Raw genomic sequence first — 17,235 nt, forward strand, 5'->3', positions numbered from 1 at the left:
GGGAGGGAGGAATCTGGGGAGCCTTGAACGCAGCATGGCTTTCATGGGCAGGAAACACAGGGGGTGTTTTGACAGTGTGTAGTCCAAATGAAAAGAAAGTTCAGCCAATCAAAAGAGGGCTACATACAACAATATAGGTGATAGAAGGGTTCATTATTTTCTAATAACATTAAATTTCCATAGGTCAAGGTTAAAAATTGCGATCACTTAAAATAGGCTTACTAAAATTCCCATACACTTCCTAACCAGGAACCCGCTGTAAAATACTGAGAAGTTTAAGTTGACGCTCACTTTGTCACCGTTCTTCTGCGTGAACAAGCAGAGTATGTGGACAGTTATGGATTGCTATTCAAAAACAAAAAAAACTTTAATAATAACTTATTAACATCTATAACTGCAGATTTAATGATTTGATTGCTTGATATAAAATTACATAAAAAAATTAAAATAAGAAATTAGTAAAGTAACCGTAGCTGTCAAATAAATCTGCAATGTCCCTTTGGAATGTGGTCAAGTATAAAGTAGTAGGCTACAAAGCATGACATAGAAATGGCCTCGAGTAAAGTAAAAGTATCTCAAAAGTGTAGCCTACTTAAGTACAATACTTGCATGTGGGCTACTTATTCCTTTGATTCCTAATTAAAAGTGGGAAATTTGCTGTACAGGCCCATTAGCAGCAAATTCCTGATAAAACGTTAATTTTCAGTTTTTGTGAGCATTAACTACTGGAGGTGACCTTGCTGTCATCGGGACCGGTTGCATGTGGGACACTTGTTGATGCTGACTGATGAACATTGATCAGTCTGCTGAGCGTTGACGTGGTAAGCGACCTGACATCCCCAATATGGTGTACGCACTGGTGGCTGCCTGTCGCCCGCTGCCACCCTCCAGCCAAACAGCCTCTTAAAGAAACGGGTCAGGCCCCGCAGAGCTGCTCCTCCATATGGAGAGAGAGAGAGGGAGAAAAAAAAACACAGCTCATCCATCCATCCATCTAACCATCCAGTGCGTTGCATTGACCTCACATAGCCTCTGTGCCCCGACAAACGTCAATCCGATGTGCCCTGAGTCCTTAAATTAGCTGTCAATTAGTACAAATTAATCAACTCCTCGCCTAATTAAGCAATGCCGACGGGCAGCTTCCAAACATGCCATTGTGGAGGAGCCATGAGAAAGCTGCGGGGCTTGCAAACTCTTTCTGTAATAGGGGGAGGGGGGCGGGGGTGAACGGGCGGGATTTACATGGCATCACATCACGCCCTGCAAGTGCTTTGGGAAAGCAGAGGCTCTGGCTGTGCTTTAGTTTTTCCCCTGACTCGGCTCTACATGTGTGCTGTCATCAAGTTGCCTGCACCCCCTTTTTCAACAGAGGATCCAGCTTGATTCAGCACAGACTGACCAGACCGGCAGAATAGGTTTATTGTAGAGGTTGCAAAATAGCTGGTTAGCCTGAACGCAGATGAGTAGCCGAGTTTTGCACCACTTTTTCAAAAAAAAAGGAAGAAAGGAAGAGACAGTGAACGCACCACTCCTAGATGAATAGAAGTTCATATCTGGGATGAAAGTGATGAGTTGAGAAATTGTCTATGTGTTGGAGATCAGTTAATGCATTCAGCTCTGCTTCCAGTTCTGCTGTGACCTTCCTGCAAATAAACAAGTTGTCTGCTTATTCATTATCACAAATGCATTCCAAGCTTTAGCAGTCGCATCAGCAGGATATGATATTTATTATAGTGGGCGGTTTTTGCTTTCAGCTGTTTATCAGCGTTTGACCTGCTGCCGACAGGCACTCCTGTTTGAAGGTTACACACTGGATAAGTTGATCACTGCTCATTCATATCTGTGCTGTTAACATAGTTTTTTGCATTAAGCCTAAAAAAATGCCAAGAGGGGCAGGAACAGGAAGAGAGAAGGAAGGAAGGAGGAGAGGGTGTAGGGGTTGGAGGGGGGGTAGGGGTGGGTGGTGGTTTTTGGAGGGGGGGGGGGGCAGATAAACAAAAAAATTCCAACAGCTGTTTGCTTTTTAATCTGCAGCCGTCAGATCCTGCATGTCTTTGATGGGCAACCCAATCTACACGAATGACTGAACTAAATCTTCCCTTAATCTAGAGCCTTATTAGGCAGCCTCTCTTCTGCATGTAAATCAGCATGCAGCCATTCTCGTATAGGGAATGTATTATTAAAAGCCATACAGAGAGGAGAAAGTGTGGCACTATTAACAAACAAAAAAAACCCAGCCTGTATGGATTGCATCAGGAGTGATGATAGAGTGAGAGTGGGCAGTGACTCGCCTGTAATTGACGGGTCATCCTGACTCACACCCTTCCATGTTAATAAATGACTGGATCCCAACAGGCTGATGTGTCATTAGCATATCCTAATAACATTGATTTCTTCATTAATAGAATTTCCACTAAATAGGCCCTAATTAGTTTCAACTGGCCAACCACTAATTGCAGCTGCAATATTTTTCTTCTCCTTAATCAGCAGCTCATTTCACACTGTTTGATATAAAATATGACTCTGCAGGCCGATCCATCGAGGCTCTGCATCTCTGTTTGCATAAAGTCTCAGTTGTCTCATGTTGTGCGTCATGTCCTTTCGAGTTTCAGTTCCCCAGCATTTCTCTTTTTGCTCTGTAACTGACCTGATATATTTGTTTATTCATTGTTGTAGTTTCCTTCATTTCCTAGTTGCATTATCACTGTGTTATCACTTTGATGATGTCTGTGCATGGAGCCCATGCAAAGTAAATCTACTGGAAGTCACCTGCAACTGTGCACAAAATGGGCCAATTCTAATTATGATTCCCAAACAAAATTCATGCCAGTGTAGTAGACACTAAAATTATAACATGAGCAATGAGGAAGGCAACATATTTATATCATTTTATGAGTTTTCACTTTCAGGACAAATATGTAGAATTAGCTTTATGATGGTGAGATGATTATCTTCTTCTCTTTTTTTTAAACCCACAGCACTATCATCATCTGACACCAAAAATAATGGATGGCCTTAGTCTGCATCTTTATTCTTAAACTATTAACAAATAGTTAGAGAATTATTAAAATAATCACAACCCTAAATTAAAAATATGTTTATCTGTTTTTTCTTCAATTAAGCCACAAAAAAGAACCAGTCATACACACACACACACACACACACACACACACACACACACACACACACACACACACACACATATAGCTTTAGGCTATAGGTTTACATCCAAAAAGCAGATGCCAACTTAAAATACAAATGCAAAAAAAATGCCACAAACTATTTTCAAAATATTATTAGCCTAAATGTTTCATCAACATCATGATATCTGTTTTCTTCCCTAATTTAACTAATGTTAATGTATTAGGCCTATATGACTATCAAATACCAGTCATAATTAGCCATGCAGCATATTGTTTAGATGACTTACATTTGAATTGTTTTTATTAATATTATTATTTTCATTATTATTAGGCATTAATAGTATAGTAAAAATGTTAATAAAAAGTCAGTTGACCATTTATTAGAGTTCCTCTTTGGCCCATTTTATGTTTCAATTTCCCCTTTCCTCCAAGGAGATGTGTCTGTATTTAATCTGCTGTGTAGCCTGGTGTGTATACTGCGCTGCTGCTGCTGCTGCTGCTGCTGTGGGATTAGCGGCGCTCAGGACCGCGCAGTAGAGTGGGTCCATATCGTCCAGCTGTTGTTTTTTGGGAGGGCCTTTGATTTGCGTGTGATGAGTTTCCTATAGCATCTGGAGATCAATTATCCATTCGTGTGAGCCAGTGGTTGGGCAGAGAGATCATAGCTGTGTGTGTGTGTGTCTCTCTCTCTCTCTCTCTCTCTCTCTCTCTCTCTCTCTCTCACTCCCTCTCTCTCTCTCTCACTCACTCTCTCTCTCTCTCTCCCTCTCTGTGAACCATTCAGCGAGAGGTAATACATACTGATTTATTCTAGGAGATTGAGGTAATTTTCTAAACCTGCAACATTTCAAAGGTAAGTAAGAGGTGTGAAATAGACGATTTAATTAGGCCTGACTTCTTAACGAAAATTATATGAGCAGTGTATCTGCAGTGAGTTATAATGGTTCGAGCATAAGGTATTTGTTTCTTCTATAGATCTAAAACTATACTTTTAATTTTTCTAATCTCTGTGTTATTTAATGTCTATAAAATGTGTAGGATTCCAGCTTTCCAGCTATTTTTTTTTTGCACTGTATAGTTTTTACTTTCAGCATTTCACCTTTCTTCCTGCAGCCTTGAAGACAGTCATTTCGTTCCTCCCTTTCTTTCTGTTGCCCAAATCGCTTCCTCGTTTATCCATACTGTCCTCAGGAAAATGCAGATATGTATCCGAGAGGGCGTATAATGCATCCATGATCCACAGGAATCCTGAATCCTTGCAGCTGATTGGCTGCTGGGTCCTGCCTCTTGTTGGGATGGACCTGTTGGATAAAAGGACCATTTTCTAAAGGACTCTTGTGTGTTAGACACAGGATCATGCACTGGGGACCATCCTGTGAGACACTAAAATAAGAAATAGGCCTTTTCAAGTAGCATCGAAGACACCATGACGGGGAAGCAAGGCGCCGTGCTGTTGGAAAGTTTAAATTTATCGGAGAAAACCTCTCTGGGTGCTAATGGAGGGAGTAACAGCCTCCAGCCGAAGAGCAGCGCGACCCATCCGCCGCCCAGGTGCACCGGCTTTGGCATCCAGGAGATACTGGGGCTCAATAAGGAGCCGTCCGCGGCCCCGAGGAGCCCTCTGAGCACGCTGCCGGCCGGGGCTCACCTCATCGCCGCCAGGTCCGTGCTGGGCCCCGCCGGCGTGGGTATGGGTGTCGGGATGGGATTACTCGGCCCTGGTGGAATTCCGTCGTTTTACAGCCAGCCAGCGTTTCTGGAGACGGTGCTGTCGGACGCACAGGATGTTCACCTGCAGCCCCACAGCAGGTCCGTGGGGCCGCTGGACACCAGCCAGTCAGCCAGCTCAGGTGAGCTTATCACTGATCATAATAAATATCACACTGCAACACAATTCACGTCATATTTCCAGCCTGGGCTACTGTGCATTTATTATTATTATTATTTATTAATATTATTATTATTATCATTAGTAGTAGTAGTAGTAGTAGTAGTAGTAGTAATAATAATAATATTATTATTATTTATTTGTGTGATATTAAATTAAAAATGATTGTTGTGTCAGTGTCAGCAGTTTGCATTTATTATGACCATTTGAAAATGTTTATTAGCTTTCATTCTCGTCTGTAATTTCTTTATTATCTTTTTTTCAATCCAGACTCCGAGGATTTATCTTCAAATGAACGAAAACTCTCAAAGTCATCTGTAAATCAGAGCAAGAAACGCAAGAAACGACGTCACCGGTTAGTGAATATTTCTGTTTATTAGGCTAATAATATTTATTTTAGAGAGGATAAATTCAGTGAAATTCATGTAAGACATGTTTTTTTCCTTGAGATTAAATGAGTAATGTTTTACAGGGATTATTACCCTCATCAAAATACAGTAGTAATTATTCTGTTTTTTGTGTTTTTATGTAGCCTTATTGATACAGGAAATAAACCAGTCAATTACTGATAAGAATTTACTACACATCGGCCACAGATTGCTCGTATTTTCCTCCATTATTGTCATCCAGGATTGAAAGAGGTCGTCTTAAATGTTAATCTTCATTCATTACACCAACACAAATGGATTTATTGGAAGAGCTCATGTATTAAAATTTGAGATTATCAGCCTTTTGAAATTTTCTGCGTTGTTGTTTTTTTATTCCTCGTTGTCTTTTTAATCACAATAATTCTCCTTTCACTCAGTTTAAATGATAGAGCACGAAATATACACATATAGCCTATATTTCTGCAGGGTTTTCTCTGCAACTATATTTTGTTAAACCAGGTCATACATTTCATATGATAACCCGTTTGCACAGGACAATATTCACCTCATATCAGCTGGAGGAGCTGGAAAAGGCCTTTAATGAAGCGCACTACCCGGATGTTTATGCCCGAGAGATGCTGGCCATGAAAACAGAACTACCTGAGGACAGGATACAGGTAAATGTCTGCTTTACCTTCCTGTGTATTTTTTTTAATGATATAATAATAATACATTTTTTGAAAGTTATTTTTTTCTCTGCTTTTTGAAAAATGGTGCATCCTGCTTTTGGATCCCTGATTATATATTTATTTTTTTATCATTGACAATTTTTATTGATATAAGTGGGTGTGTGTTAGATTTGTTTGGGTTCATTTTCCTTAAATCGAGTTTTTAATGTATTAATGAGATATAGCCTTTATGGTTCACTTTCACCCATAAATTCATTTTAAATGTCTCAGATACATTCTTATAAACCTCAGGGTCTTATGAGGCACTACTTTTTGTCAGGTTTCCTATAAAAATCCTAGACATTTGAAAGAAATAAGATATTCTCTCTTTTTCATTTTATTTTGGTCTATAGTATGAATAACAAAATATTTAAATTGGGCCTTAAAATAGTTTTCAAAAAATTCAAAAAGCTTATATTTTCTCTGAGATGCTCTCAGCCAATTATATGTCCTAAATAAACCTGGCTAATAAAAGCCAAATAAAGGCACTTATATGATAAATTTAAAGCTTAGTGTCTTGTATTGCTAAAAAGATGGAATTACATCTTTTAGACTGACACTGCACATTGCAACACATACCAGAAGTGTCAGACTATTCTTGTAATAAGCAACAGTGTCTTCAAATGAGAGCAGAATTCATATTTTCTCTTTAATTAGAACCCTAATTAATTGGTGTGAATATTCCAATTGTTTGCCTTATGAATATGCACCTGTAAGGGCAGATGCAGCTTCCTCATCCTTCACTTTTCCATCAGTGCTAATAACCTGCTGTAATATTTGAGTAGAGGCCGCCAGCTGCCTCTCATGCTGCTCTAATGTTAAAGGGGAGATAGGCTAAGTGAGGCCCCCCTACCCCCCCACCGGCGAATCGATCAGTGCTGCTCCCCTCCTGTCTGAACAAAGACTGCTCTCCTCCAGCATCCTCGCCAGGACACATAATCTCTCATCAGGCGCAGTAGTTGGATGTGAAACAATTTGTTCTCGGAGAAGAAGCCGCTAACGACCTAATCAAGCTATCAAGGCGGAAGAAGATTGCAGTGTGACCTGGACCATCCATCTGCCGGGGTGCCTTTTAATCTCATTCTCATTACGGGCTGCAACAGTACAGCCGCGAATAAATAATAAAAGGAAATAAATAAATAAGCCCAGAGCCTGCTCCTATACTAAATAAAATTAACACCCAATTTTCTCATTGAGTGTAATTAGTTAAATCAGACGAGCTCAGGAGGCTGGCTGGCTGCTGCTGCTGCTGCTGCTGCAGAGACGCAGGGAGTTCAAATGAAATAACTACATTGAATTTATTAGCACGGGTCAATAGCGCTGCTCCCCCGAGTCCCGGTAGTTTAATTTCCCGTGATATTTGCCCGCCTGCCCACCATCGATTGGGCCTGAAATTAACTTATTTTTCAATCAGCCTCGGCGTGCCCCAGGGTCGCTCCTCCTAGCAGCTTCCACACTGGCTTCTTTTGAGGGGCAGAGAAGCAATTTCTCATAAAAAATAAAAAAAAAACTATCTTGTATGAAATAAGGGTTATCATCAGAATTACCAGGAAAAAAAAGCTTGAAAACGGTTTGGTCGTTTTCAATTTAATATCTGTCTCCTGTCTTGAATCTTCTCTCTGGGCCCCTCCTCTCCTCATAGAGCCATCAGAGGGGCCTAAGTAGAGTGTTTAACAGTCCTGTGTTGTGCTATACAATCAATTTGGCCTCTCTCTGAGCTGACAGATAGCCTGCAGGGCCTTAAGCAGCTGTTGGCTGTGGCCAAGTGGAGTGTCTTGATGTGTCAAACCATCTATAATGCCACCACAGGTAGCTGGAGATGAGCTCTGACACGAGGCAGAGATCCTTCACACCTGTAGCTGGACGTTATGGGAAATCAATGGACTGAATCAAAACGGAGCAACAGTTATGTTAAGTTAATCTGAATCACACTTTGATTTCTGACTAATTCAGCTTTAGAATATCTTCAGAAATTGAATTTTCATCAACAAATGAAATAAATACTTCAGTACCACTTCCTTATAGGAATCATGGACTAATTGGTCTGTTCCCTCATCTACCTTCTGGAAAATGGCCGCAAAGATTTTGACCCTTTATTAACAAATTATTGAGTATTTATTAATGGATTGCCAACATTTATGAATGCACCATTATCAATCAGAGAAGGTAAACACGAGCCAAATTGATTATCACAATTACTGATATCTTATAAATTGTGAGTGAAGCATTGGCCGTATGATTTATTAATGATTAATAAAGCCAGAACTTCTTTAGGGTACCAATTGTTGCATTTTACGCATAAGGAAATACAAATGACAAGCTGCAACTGGATTGGACACAAAAATTTAATTTATACATATCTACTCTCTTCTCTCTCTCTTCTCCAAGAATCACCATCAGTCAGAATCACCATCAGTCTTACGTTTCCCTTCATTGCAGGTTAAGGGTCACCAGTCTCCACCAGTCTTAGTTCCATCTCAGCCACATCCAGAACTACTGAAAAAAAGAGGGTGATCATTATAGAAATCATATTTTAAAAGTGTGCCAAAAGTTTTTTTAGCCAAACTGATCTGTTTAATGCAATTGATCCAGTATTTACGTCCACATATTTCCCTCACTGTAAGCTGCAATGCTGCTTCTATATAAGTTCAAGCCAATAGCCGATAATTACCTAATTGTTGTATTCAGCTGCCGCAGCCTGATATCTGAGCCATTTGTTGTCCTGCCACAGGTTTGGTTTCAGAACCGCAGAGCTAAGTGGAGGAAGAGGGAGAAATGCTGGGGCCGCAGCACTGTGATGGCTGAGTATGGGCTGTATGGAGCCATGGTGAGGCATTCAATCCCTCTGCCGGAGTCCATCCTCAAGTCTGCCAAGGATGGCATCATGGAGTCCTGCGCCCCCTGGCTGCTCGGTGAGGCTGATGTCTCCACGCGATTTCTCATTTTTGTTTTCAGCTGTTCTGTTTTTGGATTTTGACCATTTTCATAGGTGTAGACAGTATTTCAACCCGAAAATCTTCTCTGTGCGGCAGCTTGAAAGTTCTTCACAAATTATAATAATTTCTACACCAGTGGCAGATGTGTTGTTTTCACTGACATATGACTGATGTCACTGATGTCTTTTCTGTGTCATTTGCTGATCATGAGCCTTCAAAGGAAAAAAATATAGCACAGACTCTGTATGACATAAAATATTTTCATCCTCTACATTGGCCATGATTTGCCCTTGTCCATTCAGACATTATTTTCTAAACCAGAACTATTTTTGCTTGCTATTTTCAGTCCAAGATGGCTTACCAATCAACAGACGCAATTCTAAATCTGAATACCCGCAACTCTTTGCAGGGATGCACAAAAAGTCCATGGAGGCAGCTGTTCCCCCGCCAACAGGAAAGTGCGACGCTCCCCAGCAGCCCAGCTCTCAGAGGGCAGAAGACGCTGAGGCGGAGGAAAAGAGGTCAGAAGGCAAGTCCACCATTTCTAAAGAGGAACTGAGAGAGAACAGCATTGCTGCACTCAGGGCCAAGGCACAGGAGCACAGTGCCAAAGTGCTGGGGACGGTTTCTCATGACAGACTGCAGGAGGGCAAACAGGAGAGACAGGCGGCCGAGGAGAAAGCCAGTGATCCCCTGAGTCCAGCAGAGGAGGAGAAAAGCCCATAGAGACTGAGGACTTTTATTCTCCTGGGTGAATGCAGTGGCCTGGCTGCTTTCAGCATGTGTCCGGACTTACCCGACATAAACACACTGTCCTGCAGGTATTCATCCTTCATCGACTTCTCTAAACTGGCCTGCATCTGGACGTCTCTGAGAGGAAAACTCATCTGCTGCACAGAAGCTGCAAATGCACTTTTTCTGATTTACTTCCAAACTTACAGTTTACTTACAGTTGTTGTTTCTTATGCATAGTAGAGTGGGAGTTAAGTGTTAATAACGGTGTATATATAGAGCCAGATGAGTCAAATTTTATCCAGTATAACATTTATAATATTTCAATTAGGACTACCAATGACCAATGAGCAGTCAGTGTCTGAAGGTCTACATTTCATCCTTGACATTCATTTTAATGTTGCTTGTACAGTTAGTAAATGGTGACATTTGAAATAAGAACCATCCCACCGACAGTACTCTTTTAAGAGAAAGAAAGTAAATGTTGTCCTATATCGCGTTGTATATAATTGATATATTAATCTCTCTCACTAAGGCACAATTTTAAATATGTTTTCTTGTAGTATTAAAGAAAATGTTTGTGTTTTCATTTCAAAATGTGTATAACTCAAAATACAAAGCATAAAAATAGAAATAGCCTTTTATTAAATGTGGCTTTTTGGTGTCTATTTATTCTACTTTCCTTTCAAACCTGCAACAAATGATTTGATTGTCAGAGCATTATTGTGACTCTTAACTGGCATGAAGTTGCCCCCCGTTGTTGGAGTAGCTACTTGTTGTCACTTGATGCTCTGCTGGCCGGGCTCATTAGGAGACAGTCCCCGGCTGCATGCTTGGGTTAGTCCCTATAATCCGTCGCAGTTGAGAGCCTTCAATTTCAGATTAAACTAGGGGACCGGTGCTTTTGGGATGGGAGAAAGAGTGACAGCCACCCAACCCCCTCCCCACATCCTGCTGGATGACCTCAGCCTGATTTCAAATCAGTTTAATAGATGCTATTACCAGGCAACACTCAAGCTGTTTCATCCTCTTATCTAAATACTTAGCCAAAGTCTAACAGCTTTATTTGCTGGCAATCTTCTTTCTCCCCAGGCTGTTCATAAAACTTTGTATCAGGCCACTTGAACAACACATTAGTGTTCACATTAGCCGTAATCCATATAAGATTTCACACTTCATCCTCAGTTAGCTATTAGGACGTCCTAATGAGTTGAACAACTGAGATCTTTTCCAATTAAACAGGCAGCAATGTCAAGGGGGCAAGGGACAGTGATTATCAGTATACTGCTGCATGTCTCCACACTGAGTGGCTCAGATTGGAACCATAATGTCACCAAATGGAGAACAGGTTGCTAATTACATTGTTGACAGAGATAAGCATACACACAATAATTAATGGTGTTAGGAAATGCACTGGAGTGTTTCAGGGCAATAAATGATGATCTGAACCAGGGAATAACCCTGATTTGTGTATTTTGAGGTGTAAATCTAAGAAAATACTTGACCACTTAAATAAGAGAGGTGTACTTTGAAAGATAACTTTGTGAGGGGGAGAGCTAAAGGGCTAAAGCGCTCAACAAACCATTAATCTTCATCTGTTAAAACAAATACACTTTTGTGGTTCTATGTTGAGGTCAGAACATAAAATCAGCTACAGAACAGTTTCCAGAGCAGACATGATATATTGTTTCAGGTAGACTTCAGTTGAAAAAGTGTCACCACATTGGGCCGTAATCGAACCTGGCATCACTCTTGGTTGAAGGCTAATCTCATTGTTCTTCTTGTCCACCATTCTGCAGCTTAACTGCTGAGGCAATGTTCACTTTCACCAAATGAGAGAGGTATCTCTAAATGATCCCCAGCTTAAAGCCATGCTAGCACTATGGCTTCAAGGATGGCAATGTTGAGCGCTCTACCACTTTGGTCAAGACTGAAATATCTCAGCAACTATTGTATGGATTCCCATGATATTTGATAGTAACATTCATGCTTCTCAGAGGATGCCGCTAACTAAGCTAGCTGACTTTGACACTCCTCTGGCTTTATCTCTAGCACCGACATGAAAGTAAACATTTTTAGTGAAATTACTTGACATCTGTCGAATGGTTTGCCAAGAAATTTGATGCACACATTCATGTTCCACTCAGGATGGATTGTAATCATTTTGGTGATTCCTTTAGTTTTCATCTTGCAACATCAACAGGTCCACTCTTTTTAATTTGTCCAATACTTTGGTTTATGACCAAATAGCTGCAAAAACTAATGACATTCCCATTAGTCTCAGCTGTACTTTGCGTTTAGTGCTAATTAGCGAATATTAGCATGCTAATGCACCAAAGTAAGATGATAAACAAATAAAGATTATACCTGCATGTCACCATTAGCGTTGTGAGCAGGTTAACACACTGATGATAGCATTTAGCTTAAAGCACAGCTGTGTCGAGCAGCTAGCAGGGCTGTAGACTCAGTTATACCTAGACCTTTAAGACCAACCTGCCCTAACTTGACTTTTTTTTGGCCTTCAACAACGCTATGACTTCATTAAAACTTAAAACCGATAACTTGTAAAGAATGATTTGCCCTTCAGCCATTTCCAAAAGTATCTTTAAATCCACACAAGTTAGAACATTTTGGTCTAGTTTTAAATTTCAGGAGAGTTACGAGCACGCTTTAATGCTGGAAACAAACATCACATGAAATGTAATTTTCCTCATCCCCCTTAGAGACGAAGTTCCCCATAGAGCCCAATAACCATTTGAGGCTGAGTGAGTAAAATGATTTGCAACAGACCGAGCCCTCACCTCCACAGACCCTCAGTCCAGTACAGTTATTGAGGCCAAGACATATACAGAGTGAGGATTATTCCGCTAAAGTGCAAAGCTATTTAATCCTCTGAGAGTGGAATAGAAGGTTGTGATAGATCAGATTTGCTGAAGATCAAGCTGTTTACATTAGATATGAGGAGGTAATTCACAGTATCCCTTATGATGGACAGTCTGCTTGTTGAAGACCATCATAAGATCATCTCAATCCATGCAAAGTGAGATCAGAGGGAGGTTTATGGAAAGATTTCCACTAATGTAATATTAACATTCAATTTCTTTTTGATGGGGTTACCAGCAATATGATTTCATTTCATTGGTGAGATAAAGCGCCTGCAGATCATTTTGGGAAGGCTCTTGGGTCTGGTTGCATGCTAGGTTGAGATGAAACACAAGATGTAGTCAGAGTGAAGAGTATTGAAATGTGGTGTTGTTCTGCCCTCTGCTGCACAGAGTCATTAGTACAACTAAAGTCAGCAGCCTGTTATTCAAGCTGAATGCCTCAAAATATTCTATCAAATATGAAGAGCATAATGGTAGACTATCAGTTATATTTACTGTTTACAGATCTATTTTTAGAAATTAGTGCATAAATACAATGAATATAATATGTTCAAATACCAATGTACACCCATGAGTGAATGAACTGAACCCAAATTCTTTAATTCAGAAACTATTGAAACAAAACCACCACAAGAGAAGAACTGAACTGAATATATAATATGATATGTGGATATTAAATATCCATTCCTCTCAGTTAAAAGTAATCTGTTGTTTGCACACAAATGCGTAGATACATTATATAAAGATATTCATTTTGTTCCATAAGCATGTCAGTTATTATGTACTATGGTGTGTGTGTGTGTGTGTGTGTGTGTGTGTGTGTGTGTGTGTGTGTGTGTGTACTTATGAAATGTTGTATTTGCATACAGTGCAAAAACAAAGCTAAAGCATGTTTATACACACTAACATTCATAATGTGTCCATTTACATACATAAGCACAGCATTTGACACGGTCAATCATAGTATCCTCCTACATCGAGTATAAACATGGGTATAGGCAACAAGGCCTCGGCTCATAGGGTAGGTATTCTCTTATCAGATTACACTGCCACTTTACCACCTTTTGCCAATGACACTACATTATATATTCCTCCACAGGTCCTAGCAGCCTTTAACTCTTACTTTTTGCCTGTCAGATATTAAATCCTGGATGTCCCAAAATTCTCACAAAATGAATGATGATGAAACTGAGTTAATTCTGTTTGTTTATTGTCTTCACTTCTTATATCCTCAGGCTCTTTGGCCTTCTCTTTTATCTGGGTTTATTTTTCTGTGAAGCACTTTGTAACTTTGTTAAGAAAAGTGTTATATAAATAAATGTATGTCATTATTATTATATCATATTCCAATACATTACAATGCAATACATAGTATACATTTATGTATATAGACATATTTACCTACATGTGTGATTGCTTAATGCATCATTCTTTTTCAGTCTTTTAAAAGTATATGGGATTTTTCTTCATTTCTTTTAATGCTGTTGATATAGAAATGTATTCTTTCACAAAAATGTAATATGTGTAACATTAAGAACTCTCTTTGAGTGCCCCGTCTCATCACTGGAACCACAGTGCATTATTTTAGCCACATGGTGGCAGCCTTGAACTTCATTCCAAATCAGATCTCTTATCATCCTGATGTACATGTGAATTAAATTACAAGTTCACAATCACATATTGGACAGTCAATATACACTGTCAATATACATATACAATGTACATCTTGACACTGATTCATATCTGTCAGGTGGAAAAAAAAGGGGGGGGGGGTCTTATATTTCAAGCTTGTGCGCAGACATGATATGATATCTTGATCAGTATTTGTCTTCTCTTGTCACTCTCCTGGTGCTCTCAGCAATGAGGCTGTCTGCTGCAGGTTAATGGAGACGGGATTGATACTGCGGCTAAATGATCTGTCCTGGCTGGGGGCTGATTTCATCTCCAGGGTTCATCCTTCCAGAGCCATTCTGGGTTGATCACACACATCCGACCAGCTCTCTTTGACACTTCACTGGATAAGAATCATCTCAGTGCATCAGTATTCTGAGTTTGTGTGGTAAATTATTGCTCTATTTGTGTAATAATAATGCTAATTTAGCCCCACAAGCCTTTTGATTAGGCTGCTGATTGAAGTCTGCTGTTGATGTCTGTGGCTTATTGAATGCTACTTTATTCTTTCATTATGATAGATTAAAGTCTGACTACAGCAGATGAAGGAACAAGGAAAGTGAGTATGAAAATTAAAATGCTTCTCATTTCCCCACCTGCTGACCTGTTGGCATTTTCTTTTGCATAATAACAGTGGCACACACCATTATTTGTGTTAATATTAGCTTTTAATGAAAAAAAAGCATTTTCTGATTAAAGTAGCATGATGGGAACTCTGTGTCCGTGGATAACCTTTTCTTTCGGCCCTATGGACCTAGACTCCTCTCTGTCACTTGCGGCCTAGCCTAGTAAAGGATATCAGTTATCTCTTGAAGTTGGACTTGACTGTATGTCCCAGAAAGATTTGTGTGGCACAGCACCAGCAGCCGTCTACTGCAGCCGCCCTACAGCCTTCGGTGCTCGGTATTTTCAGCAGGCCATCTGTGGGCAGTTTCAGATGCCAACTCCAGTCATCTGGGCAGACATAAATTGTGTTAGTCTCTGTTTACTTTAATATCATCTTACCAGCCTTTTTATTACTTCCTGCTTCATATGTCTTGTCTCAGAAAATGACATCTCCCGTCCCTGTGAAGTGTCAGGTACTCAGGTTGCAATTAAAAACCAAAGCATTATAGCTGCGTTAGATGCTTCTGCTGGCACAAGGCGGCCCTTTTGAGGAATGCTCACAGCAAAGAAGAGCAAAGCGTCCAATCTGTACTTATCAAGAGAAGAGAAACATGAACAGATAGACAGTGCTCCCTTGTTGCTCAAGAGTGATAAGTGAAGCCAGAGAAGATGAGGCTGTGAGGTTCTTATCAGTCCATAGTGTGTCCTGGCAAATGCCGGCACCACAGAGAGAGCCATGTTGCCGTGCGACAAAGGTGTGAGGGCAGATAAGCATGTATGTGTGAAATGCTTCAAAGATGAGCTTAACTCTGATGTGAAAGTGGGCAGGGAAAGAGAGAGAGAGAGAGAGAGAGAGAGAGAGAGGGCAAAAGAGAAATGGGTTTACAGAAATGGATGCTGACATCTGTTGTGCAAAGAGTTGCTGTGGGGATGTCCTCATTCCCTGATGCACAATGAAAAGTGCTATAGAAAACCTGTTGGGAATACAGATTTGTCCTGCTAAAGCTAAGCAGTGACGGAAGAAGTACTCAGATCATTTACTCATGTAAAGGGGCTATACAGCCATGTCAAAATACTCCATTACAAGTCCTGTATTCAAAATCCTACTTAAAACCTCCCCCCCAAAAGAGGCACAAGATAAATCTGAGATGATTAATTGTATGTGTGAAAGAAGAACTTTTTGGTGATATATTGGAGGGTTTTTCTTTGGGCCTCAAACAGTAAATGAAACCATCTGAAACCTTTGAGGGGAAAATCGGTTCTTGGTGAAACTTGTGTGAAAACTGAATCCTGACAAGAAGTCCCAACCAGACACTGTTTTTGGTAATGAATCATTAGCCAAAAAGAATGTAGTACAAGAGGTAGGGAATAAAAGCACAATATTTCCGTGCTATTAGCCTGCTATGGAGGTCTGGCAAACTCACTTCTTTCTTAGTCCACACCCCCAGTTTTTTTTTTTTTTTTTTTCATTTTCAGATTTACAGTCTTCAGACCCAACTGACACTGACTCAGCATCACTTGAGGCAATTTATCAGCTTTCCCACTGCTCCCTCTAGAACCAAAAGAGCTTTATACTTTATACAACTTTCCTCACATATGCAGTAGTTCTCCCCAACACCTGTAAACAGACTTTGATGTTTAAACCTGGTAGAGTTCTCCTTTAATGAACAGGGGGAGTGATTAGAGCAAGATAAACCTGTTTCAGTGTTCATATGAGGACCTGACTGTTGTTTTAACACAGCCTTTGGAAACATGTGATGTTTTAAGTAAGAGCAGCAAGTCTCTCTCACACAGTAGACTATTCCTCCTTTCCTTCTGTTCACATATTTAACAGCTGCATTTAGAGTTAACTGCCAAAATGTATCTCAAATAGAATGGGAATTAAAACATTTAAAACTGTTTTATATTGCTCTGATAAAGCATTATATTGAATTTTTATAAAAGGCATATAGATTTTTGAGGTGCAAACTTAAACCATGTAAGAGGTTTGTTTTCAGTGTTTATTCATTTTCATGCTCTCATGTTCAGCTGATACATTGCATTTGTCCTTCTATTAACAATTATGAAATGTATTCATCCAGCCATTTATTGAAGCTACCTACCAAGTGCAGGGAATGGGGATGTGAAATAAAGTCAACACCCTGTAATAATGAAAAAAAGCTTAAGATATCTGGCCTCAGTGTAAGAATATAGAGTTTGAAACTCCTAGTGTGCTGAAATGCTGAGTAAATGCTATTATATGCTCATTGCCATTCAGGATGTCAGACATGAATTTAGT

At 40.0% G+C, this 17,235-nt stretch overlaps 1 protein-coding gene across 2 annotated transcripts; it reads left to right on the top strand.

Annotated features, from left to right (window-relative positions):
- The first annotated feature begins 4,120 nt into the window (after positions 1-4,120).
- Positions 4,121-10,415, top strand: vsx2 (visual system homeobox 2). 2 transcript variants are annotated; one of them, XM_056393764.1, is made up of 5 exons: positions 4,121-4,993; positions 5,302-5,386; positions 5,953-6,076; positions 8,859-9,039; positions 9,410-10,415. In XM_056393764.1, the coding sequence occupies exons 1-5, from the start codon at positions 4,570-4,572 to the stop codon at positions 9,787-9,789; spliced, it is 1,194 nt and encodes a 397-aa protein (XP_056249739.1). In that variant the 5' UTR covers positions 4,121-4,569; the 3' UTR covers positions 9,790-10,415. The 2 variants fall into 2 exon arrangements, with proteins under 2 accessions (XP_056249739.1, XP_056249740.1); XM_056393765.1 differs by having other exon boundaries at positions 9,473-10,415.
- The last annotated feature ends 6,820 nt before the right edge of the window (positions 10,416-17,235 follow it).

The sequence above is a fragment of the Seriola aureovittata genome, chromosome 13 (assembly GCF_021018895.1).
Source record: "Seriola aureovittata isolate HTS-2021-v1 ecotype China chromosome 13, ASM2101889v1, whole genome shotgun sequence".
Taxonomy (NCBI): domain Eukaryota; kingdom Metazoa; phylum Chordata; class Actinopteri; order Carangiformes; family Carangidae; genus Seriola; species Seriola aureovittata.

What these genes read in the sequence shown, in the direction of transcription:
- vsx2 (XM_056393764.1), top strand. Translation starts at nt 4,570, where the DNA reads ATGACGGGGAAGCAAGGCGCCGTGCTGTTGGAAAGTTTAAATTTATCG. An exon ending in CAGCCAGTCAGCCAGCTCAG is followed by an intron (nt 4,994 to 5,301) that starts GTGAGCTTATCA and finishes TTTTCAATCCAG; the next exon opens with ACTCCGAGGATTTATCTTCA. An exon ending in CTGCGCCCCCTGGCTGCTCG is followed by an intron (nt 9,040 to 9,409) that starts GTGAGGCTGATG and finishes TGCTATTTTCAG; the next exon opens with TCCAAGATGGCTTACCAATC.